This window comes from Oncorhynchus tshawytscha, unplaced genomic scaffold (genome assembly GCF_018296145.1).
Source record: "Oncorhynchus tshawytscha isolate Ot180627B unplaced genomic scaffold, Otsh_v2.0 Un_contig_57_pilon_pilon, whole genome shotgun sequence".
Taxonomy (NCBI): domain Eukaryota; kingdom Metazoa; phylum Chordata; class Actinopteri; order Salmoniformes; family Salmonidae; genus Oncorhynchus; species Oncorhynchus tshawytscha.
The window spans coordinates 725,001-735,422 of NW_024609823.1; the positions used below are offsets into that span (position 1 = coordinate 725,001).

The window sequence follows — 10,422 nt, forward strand, 5'->3', positions numbered from 1 at the left end:
TGGATCATTACGAGATGATAATGAGATGTTATAAGGGGTCGTAAGCCTACGTGCCACTATACCTGTAGGTGAAAGTAGTAGCCTGGCAATCTAAAAGGTTTTAAAGCAGCACAGAGACACTTACCTACAGGCATGGTTTTGCCATGTATCTTGTCGGCCCAACCAGCATAGTATCTAAGGGTTTTGATGCTGCCGTCCAGATCAATGAAGTAAGAATGAAGGAATGGCTTCCCAGTGTCTATAGTCTCCATAGTCTGTAACAAAGAATCAGAAACATTGAACATAGTGCATTAAGGCCACATTAATGCAGGCTATCCTAACTTCTGGGGAACCTGAGGCAGAATCATCTCAAAAGGAGAAAAAAATAGCTGTTGTGGAACAAAAAATAACTAATAATATATGTTCTCAAAAATCTATTTTGAGAGTTTCTGTCATCTTGTACTCAGTCGGCTGCAAGCGCAGCACCATCAACCCCTTGGTTGCTACAAAACAAGGTTTTATGCCCTCGACGTGCGCCAAGAAGTGAATATGCTGTGGGAGTTCATGGGTTCAGAAAGAAAAGTAATAATGCTAATAATAATAATGCTAATAGGAGGCTGAGGAGAGGCCAGGGTACTGCACCGCTGACATCGCTAGCACGGTTGTCTCTCTGTGTAGCCAAGGCTGCAGTGAGCTGGAACATTAGATGACCAGAAAATACAACACATCCATCTGAATCTGAATGTCATATCAAATGTTTTTCAAATCTAGATGAACAATCATTTCTATAGAGCAGAGGGGTGGACAAAAACCTAGACAAAAGCAATCCATGACGTTGTGCATTTGACAATATTTCAAAAAGTGACTGTACGTAAGTTACTAAACTCTTTGACAGACACAAGCTGCTTGAAACCACTAAGCCGAATGTGTTGGGGAAGAGAAAAATATTGTATGGTGAGGCCCACTGTGTCAAACATGATTTGTACACTTATATGGTGCTATGATACTCAAGTTCTTTGATTGACTGTCTCAAGGGAGACACAAGTCAAGTGTTTACTAAAAACCTGGGTCAAATACATACGTCAAATACTTTAAAATAAGCCTACTTGAAAGTATTTTAGGTGCGCTTGATTTACCTTGGGGTTTGGGAGAACCAATAGAGAATGATAGAGGACTTTGTATCGGTCCTATTATGGCATCTGTGAGCGCACTGGCATCTCCATTTTGAAGTAGTCAATTTTCTTCTAGTACTACTTCTATGAGTTGTTAATCAAACTGAAAGGGTGCATCCTGCCACCTGGAGTGTGTTGTCTGAACAGGTATCAAGTCAAAGCTGCCGATCTACTGCCACCTGCAGTTATGGAATGTTTGCTTACAAGTATAGTTCATTAGCTGATCCCTCCTGATGACCCCGATGGAATTATGTGATCCTTGTGAATTACACTGACGAAGGCTTAGGAAGGCCGAAATGTTTGTCTATCTACCTACCCCCGAATTAACAAAATACTATAAAGAAAACTTGAATCTCCTTTTTGAGTGCGGATCAGCTACATCATTTTGTGTTCCTTCCTTAACCCATTGGAATTCCCACCGATTTGGCTACTTCAAAATGGTGAAAGGCCTCAATGACACTGCCAATGCTAAATCAGACTTCTGGGCACTAGAGTCCTCTATCTATCTCTATGGGAGAACCAGATCAAGTGCAGCCCCACAATGACATATGTAGGCTATCTGACCAATAAGATCTAATTCAACCCACTGCAAATGGACAGATAATGAGAGACGAAGCACTGCCACAGAGCTAGAACACCAATAGATTTATCCTGTATCTTTTCATTGAGCTAAATGCTAAATCTGGTCTTTATTTCCCCCACAAACAGAACAGGGGTTAGCGTAATTAGCGATACCCCAGCACAAGCAGCCCTCCCAAAACATGTTTTCAATTAGCAGCCACATGCAGTCCCATAATATGACTTCACTCTCATCTGTAATGTTTCATTTACAAATCTGACTCCTAATGCAATCTGGAAACTCAATTGAAAAGGCATTGGAACATGTGAGAAGGCATTGGAACTGGGCTTGGATCACCCACCACTGTAATATCTGATTTACACTTTCTAAAATAATCCAAGGTGGCCCAACTCAAGATCTTTTAGTAACTACATTAGTTCCACAGCCATTTTGAGTTGACTCAACTTTTTGGAGAAGTGGCAGCAGGTAGCCTCGTGTTTTTCAACGTTGGGCCAATAACTAAAAAGTTGCTAGTTCAAATCCTTGAGCCGCAAAGGTGAAGAATCTGTTGATGTGGCCTGGAGCAAGACACTTAACCCTAATAGCTCCAGGGGTTGCTGTTAATTATGGCAGACCCTCTCTCAGGGAGAGTGTGATATCGGTATGCAGAAAACACATTTCCAATTCATGCATGCGTATTAATACACACTTGCACATATGTGAAATAGGAGAAATATAAACACCCACCAAATGATGTGTTGCATAAGCCTCACATTTTAAGTTGGCCAAAACATTGTTCTAACTCATCTATACAATGAATATACCAAACATTACGAACACCTTCCTAATATTCAGTTGCACCCACCTGGCACCTACTACAATGTCCCGTACAAAGGCACTTAAATCTTGTGTCTTGCCCATTCACCCTCTGAATGGCACACAATCACAACCCATATCTCCATTTTCTCAAGGCTTAAAAGTCATTTAACCGGTCTTCTCCCCTTCATCTACACTGATTGAAGTGGATTTAACAAGCAACATCAATAAGGGATCATACAGTAGCTTTCACCTGGATTCACCTGGTCAGTCTATGTCAATCAACTTAAAAATATGTTTTTGATAGATGTTTTGTATGGAAATTATTTGATTATTGACAAAAGGCTGTTATATTTTTTTAGGTTAAAGTAATACTACACTCCAAAACTATATTTTGGTATTTTGTCCATTAGTCCACTGTCAATACAATTCCATGTCAGTTAAACTTTTTTTCTCTTGTGACACACACAGGCACACAGACACTCACCAACAATATTAGAATGAATGTCAAGGTTGTGTGGGGATTATATAGCAACAAGTGTAGAACTGAAAAATATATATTACTCGAGTCGCGACATACCAGCATGGAAAAGATTTTCAATCACAGATCATGCACCTTCAGCGTCTGGTGCATTGCGCACTGCGCTGCTGCTGTCAAGTCTCCCTGGACACCCAAACTAGATGATAGGCTACCTTCACAACGCAGGTGACAGATGTCAAGTTTACCAATAGGCTGCTAGTTGTAGACTTCTACAGTCTAAAGACATATAAGGTTAATAGGCCGTTACATCCACAACTTACCGCTAGCAGTGCCCGGTCCCTCTCCATCAGGTCAGCGAGCTTGTGCAGGAGTCGTCCCCGGCTTGACACGTCCATCCTTCGCCATGGCGAGCCCCTCTGGCAGGCCGCTCTGGCAGCCTTTACAGCCTTGTCCACATCTGCCTGCAGGTACACATCAACAGCTTTCACACAGACAACTGATAACCGACCTAAAACATTTCTATGGGTAATATTGTTTTGCATAAGTTACAATTATGAGCAGGCTAATGATAATTGATAGGCCTAATTAATTCGCAAAAATGTATTTTCGTCTGTAGCCTAATAAAAGACCTTGACATTAAGTTGATAGACAGTCACTCTCTCATTTTTAAATTAGGCTATGGAAAAGGAAATTAAACATGTAGGCCGAGATCAAAGGTCTTCAACCTTTAATTGACCAGGGACCCCCTCCCAGGTAAACTGGCGACCCAGGGACCCCCATCATACGTTAGCAAAAAACTTTATTTCATGTCTTGGGCGGCAGGTAGAGCGTTGGACTAGTAACCGGAAGGTTGCAAGATCAAATCCCGAGCTGACAAGGTAAATATCTGCTGTTCTGCCCCTGAACAAGGCAGTTAACCCACTGTTCCTAAGCCGTCATTGAAAATAAGAATTAGTTCTTAACTGACTTGCCTAGTTAAATAAAAAGAATCATAATGAGAAGTAATCAACATTTTAAAATGAATAGATTTGGTAAATAGTTTTCATTATTTTGACCTCCCACATTATAATTGGAAGAGGAAGTGTAGTCTCTAACAGACTATTAGCTAGAAAGGTAGTAACTCCAAACTTAGTTTAAACTAAGGTTAGCCATATCTTAGCAGACATGTCCAAGTCAAGAAAGCTAACCAGCAGTGAACGGCATTTGCCACACTTTTAGCCTATTGACAGATAGCCTATTGACTGGTAGCCTATTGACTGGTAGCCTATTGACTGGTAGCCTATTGACAGGTAGCCTATTGACTGGTAGCCTATTGACTGGTAGCCTATTGACTGGTAGCCTATTGACTGGTAGCCTATTGACTGGTAGCCTATTGACTGGTCACCCCGTTCTCCTATTGACAGGTAGCCTATTGACAGGTAGCCTATTGACAGGTAGCCTATTGACAGGTAGCCTACTGACAGGTAGCCTATTGATTGGTAGCCTATTGTCAGACACTCCAGTCAGTGTATCAGCTCCAATGAGTGTAATTTGCTCAATATTAGGAGTTGGCAAATAAAATTTAAACATTATCCTCTTTCCTACTGTAGGTATGTAATTAAAAATGTGTTTATTCTGTTGTTGTTAGCGATATCCATAAAAACAATGGAGAAAAAAACGTTTTAATATAACAATGGAGAAAAAAACGTTTTAATATATATACAGTGGGGCAAAAAAGTATTTAGTCATTCACCAATTGTGCAAGTTCTCCCACTTAAAAAGATGAGAGAGGCCTGCAATTTTCATCATAGACAAAATGAGGGGGAAAAATCCAGAAAATCACATTGTAGGATTTTTAATTAATTTATTTGCAAATTATGGTGGAAAATAAGTATTTGGTCAATAACAAAAGTTTATCTCAATACTTTGTTATATACCCTTTGTTGGCAATGACAGAGGTCAAACGTTTTCTGTAAGTCTTCACAAGGTTTTCACACACTGTTGCTGGTATTTTGGCCCATTCCTCCATGCAGATCTCCTATAGAGCAGTGATGTTTTGGGGCTGCTGCTGGGCAACACGGACTTTCAACTCTCTCCAAAGATGTTCTATGGGGTTGAGATCTGGAGACTGGCTAGGCCACACCAGGACCTTGAAATGCTTCTTACGAAGCCACTCCTTCATTGCCCGGGCGGTGTGTTTGGGATCATTGTCATGCTGAAAGACCCAGCCACGTTTCATCTTCAATGCCCTTGCTGATGGAAGGAGGTTTTCACTCAAAATCTCACGATACATGGCCCCATTCATTCTTTCCTTTACACGGATCAGTCGTCCTGGTCCCTTTGCAGAAAAACAGCCCCAAAGCATGATGTTTCCACCCCCATGCTTCACAGTAGGTATGGTGTTCTTTGGATGCAACTCAGCATTCTTTGTCCTCCAAACACGACAAGTTGAGTTTTTACCAAAAAGTTATATTTTGGTTTCATCTGACCATATGACATTCTCCCAATCTTCTTCTGGATCATCCAAATGCTTTCTAGCAAACTTCAGACGGGCCTGGACATGTACTGGCTTAAGCAGGGGGACACGTCTGGCACTGCAGGATTTGAGTCCCTGGCGGCGTAGTGTGTTACTGATGGTAGGCTTTGTTACTTTGGTCCCAGCTCTCTGCAGGTCATTCACTAGGTCCCCCCGTGTGGTTCTGGGATTTTTGATCACCATTCTTGTGATCATTTTGACCCCACGGGGTGAGATCTTGCGTGGAGCCCCAGATCGAGGGAGATTATCAGTGGTCTTGTATGTCTTCCATTTCCTAATAATTGCTCCCACAGTTGATTTATTCAAACCAAGCTGCTTACCTATTGCAGATTCAGTCTTTCCAGCCTGGTGCAGGTCTACAATTTTGTTTCTGGTGTCCTTTGACAGCTCTTTGGTCTTGGCCATAGTGGAGTTTGGAGTGTGACTGTTTGAGGTTGTGGACAGGTATCTTTTATACTGATAACAAGTTCAAACAGGTGCCATTAATACAGGTAACGAGTGGAGGACAGAGGAGCCTCTTAAAGAAGAAGTTACAGGTCTGTGAGAGCCAGAAATCTTGCTTGTTTGTAGGTGACCAAATACTTATTTTCCACCATAATTTGCAAATAAATTCAATAAAAATCCTACAATGTGATTTTCTGGATTTTTTTTCTCATTTTGTCTGTCATAGTTGAAGTGTACCTATGATGAAAATTACAGGCCTCTTTCATCCTTTTAAGTGGGAGAACTTGCACAATCGGTGGCTGACTAAATACTTTTTTGCCCCACTGTATATATATTTTCGCAGACCCCTGCAGTCCCTGGAACCCAATCAGAACCAGATGAAGAGAGATAGAGAGGAGGAGAGAAGACAGGATCACTGCAGTAGTAGTAATACAATTCTGTTCATTTGATTTAGCAAACATTCCTTATTTCCTCAAGTCAACTTAGTAATTAAGACATTGGCATAATCAAACGTGAATGTATGTTTTAGGTACATACTTTGTCTGCTTCTTCCACTTCACAGATTTGGACACCTGTTGCTGGATTGAAGGTCTGAAACGTCTTTCCTTTGAGAGAGGTGTGCCACTCATTGTTGATAAAAATCTGTTGGACACAAAGAAAGACGCTGTTTAAAAAAAAGACTGTTTTACAACGCACCTGTTCAGTAGGCTACTATCAGTAAGCAATATAACACAGGAGCATAACTCAAGTGTGTTTTTTGTTTTTCAAATATATTTTGAATGCAGTCTTTTGGATCCAACTCCAATATGAAGACATGGATAGCACACCAACAGGCACACCACCACCTCTAGCCTGTGCACAGGCTACAGACTAACATGCATTACAATAACTTGACGAAATTCACCTCCCCTGGTTTATGATGTCTTAAACATGTACTGTGACATTATATTATACATTATACCTTACACTCAAGTTTCACGTTTTTATGGTCACGTGCACTAACTAGTACAGTACATGCACTAACTAGCACAGTGAAATTATTTTTCTTGAATGCTCTTTCCCATCAATGCAGTAGTACTATATATATAGTTCAAAACAGTTAAAAAGTTGTTTGTGCATACCGGTGTTTCGGCTTAATACATTTTTTCACATTACATTTTCACTATTCAGTGATTGCTGCTAGGTTACTTAATAAGACGTGCGTCTCACCTTGGTGTGGCGTATCTCTTGTACTTTGACGGGCTGGGGAAAAGGCATGGGAGGGCTCCCATCGCCATTCGCCCCGGTCACCCCGTTCTCTGTTGTTCCGTTCTGAGCCATTCTGCGTCACCGGTCCAGTCCTGCCACAACTGTATTCTCTCTGTGTGTCTGTCTACTGTCTACTGAGCACTACAAGCGCATCCAGCGGTCTTTATAAGAATGCGAAAATCCTCCCTCTCTCTCTCTCTCTCTCTCGCCCTCTCCCCAGAGCAGCTGAGGATAACCCAACTCTGTCCTTATCAAAATATCAGGCCCCAGTATCTGCAGCATGGAATCATAAACCAAAAGCCTCCTGGAATATCGTTTTTAATAGGAATGCTTAACGTAACAGGATAAAGATATAATGACATACGCTTTTATATTGACGGTCGGCTACTCAAGGACAGGTGTGGCAGGTACACTTTTTGCGTGTCAACTTATTTATTGAGGAAAGTGCAAGGTGTCAAAGTATGGAACTTAAGCCATTCAAATGAATGCTAATTACTGTGGATGCTTTTAGACTACAGATGGCAAAATTGTAGAACACGGACAGCAGTACGTTCAAGTGTATACATTTCCAACACTCAATTCGTGCAAATATGTACAAAAAGTATTTCAGCAGATTTTGTGCGTTTTTGTGTGGCTTAATTGGTGTGAAAATACATACATTTATGTGAGACTTAATTCGTATGAATATACACACATTTTTGTGTGTTACTTCATTCGTAGATTTAAAACTTCAGAACAATCTTTTAAAAGTTATTGGAGCAATGCATTTTGGGCAAATGGTGCTCCACACTGTCTTTTTTGTGTCCCACATTTATTTATACACATATAAAAAAAACATGTTAACAACCCAATATTGTTAATCAACCAGATTGTCACCCAAAATACTTATAATATAATAGTAGCCTTACGTTTTTTCTATGGTTGTTTTTGCTTAATACTTTGGGATACTGGTGCTATGTCGGATTTTATAAGTGTTGCCAAATTGGAGTTAAAAGCTGTATTTGTCAACAACAACAAAAAGGGTGATATTGATGAAGGTATTTGATTGGGGAATGGGGATATATTTCATAATGGGAAATGAATTCATCAACAAAGGTGGGGAAACAGAAGACCTAAAAAAAAAAGTTTAAATTCCCCTGAATCAACTGCATGGTATTTGCGTCTATAACGAGTCTGGACTTTTATCAATTAAGCCATATCAATGCAGTTAAACAGGTTAATGTAAAATAATGAATTATGTTGGCATACACTTATGACACGTCCAAGGCCGTTTAATGATTATTATTACGGTCGTGTCAATCATGTTATATACTCAGGCTATTGTAACAAGGCATATGCCAGCATTGTAGGCCTACTGCCTCTGCCCGAGACCTACTAGGCTTTCATGGTAGCAGCCCTTAGAGTTTACTTTGCCACGTATGAGCCCTGGTTAGAGTCCCTGTTGCAGCTTTCACTTTCTTCTGCTATATTGGTGGCAGCGTTGGGATCACGCCCAGCTCACGTCTAGTTATGTGATCTAGTGTTAGGAAGCATTCTGGTTTTCAACATTGTGTTGGGTGTAATTACATTGATACAGTTGAAGTCGGAGGTTTACATACACCTTAGCCAAATACATTTAAACTCAGTTTTTCACAATTCCTGAAAAATTCCCTGTTAGTATTTAATTAATATTTGGTAGCATTGCCTTTAAATTGTTTAACTTGGGTCAATCGTTTCGGGTAGCTTTCCACAAGCTTCCCACAATAAGTTGGGTGAATTTTGGCCCATTCCTCCTGACAGAGCTGGTGTAACTGAGTCAGGTTTGTAGGCCTCCTTGCTCGCACCAAAGTACGTTCATCTCTAGGAGACACAATGCGTCTCCTTCCTGAGCGGTATGACTGCTGCGTGGTCCCATGGTGTTTATACTTGCTTACTATTGTTTGTACAGATGAACGTGGTACCTTCAGGTGTTTGGAATTTTTTAAATGTATTTTATTTCACCTTTATTTAACCAGGTAGGCCAGTTGAGAACAAGTTCTCATTTGCAACTGCGACCTGGCCAAGATAAAGCATAGCAGTGTGAGCAGACAACACAGAGTTACACATGGAATAAACAATTACCAAGTCAATAGGTTTAGCAAAATGTTTTTGAAAAAAACGAAAAATAGACGATATATACAAGGGACACGACGAGACAGGGCGACTTACTGCTACGCCATCTTGGATAACATAATTGCTCCCAAGGATTAACCAGACTTGTGGAGGTCTACAATTATTTTTATGAGGTATTGGCTGATTTCTTTTTTTTTCACATGATGTCAAACAAAGAGGTACTGAGTTTGAAGGTAGGCCTTGAAATACATCCACAGGTACACCTCCAATTGAATCAAATCATATCAATTAGTCTATCAGAAGCTTCTAAAGCCATGACATAATTTTCTGGAATTTTCCAAGCTGTTTAAAGACAAAGTCAACTTAGTGTATGTAAACTTCTGACCCACTGGAATTGTGATACAGTGAATTATAAGTGAAATAATCTGTCTATAAACAATTGTTGGAAAAATGACTTGTGTCATGCACAAAGTAGATGTCCTAACTGACTTGCCAAAACTATAGTTTGTTAACAAGAAATTTGTGGAGTGGTTGAAAAATGAGTTTTAATGACTCCAACCTAAGTGTATGTAAACTTCCGACTTCAACTGTATATCTTGTGATCAATGGATAAGCAACAATGGGTGTGACGGATAGAAGTAGTTACTACAGGTGTCGTCAAGCCTTACATCAAAGTAGCCTGAAGCTGAATAGAAAGTGCTACAGTATGCCCTGATTCAGCGAAAATCCTCTGTGACTGTCCAATTTACATAAGTTAAATTATCAGTGTGGACCCAAAACATACACATTTACAAACTACCTGTTTAAAGTGTTATTACAACCATGGTGTTCTTTTGTTACTGAAACTTATACATCTAATAACCTGAAATTGAAAAATGCATGTAAAAATATTGAGGATAGGCTTCCCGGGTGGCGCAGTGGTCTAAGGCACTGCATCTGTGCCACCAGAGATTCTGGGTTCGAGCCCAGGCCGGCCGTGACTGGGAGGCTTATGGGGCGACGCACAATTGGCCCAGTGCCATCCGGGTTCAGGGAGGGTTTGGCCGGCAGGGATATCCTTGTCTCATCGCGCACTAGCGACTCCTGTGGCGGTCCAGGTGCAGTGCACGCTGACCAG

At 40.6% G+C, this 10,422-nt stretch overlaps 1 protein-coding gene across 1 annotated transcript in view; it reads right to left on the reverse strand.

The window, feature by feature from the left end:
- aldh1a3 (aldehyde dehydrogenase 1 family, member A3) overlaps positions 1-7,365 on the reverse strand; it is a 39,980-nt gene extending 32,615 nt beyond the window's left edge. The window contains exons 1-4 of the mRNA XM_042319043.1: positions 7,176-7,365; positions 6,504-6,608; positions 3,328-3,468; positions 125-254 (exon numbers count right to left, since the gene is read on the reverse strand). Coding sequence (XP_042174977.1) covers positions 125-254; positions 3,328-3,468; positions 6,504-6,608; positions 7,176-7,286 — 487 coding nt within the window. The 5' untranslated portion in view covers positions 7,287-7,365. The remainder of the gene's footprint in view (positions 1-124; positions 255-3,327; positions 3,469-6,503; positions 6,609-7,175) is intronic.
- Positions 7,366-10,422: the final 3,057 nt, after the last annotated feature.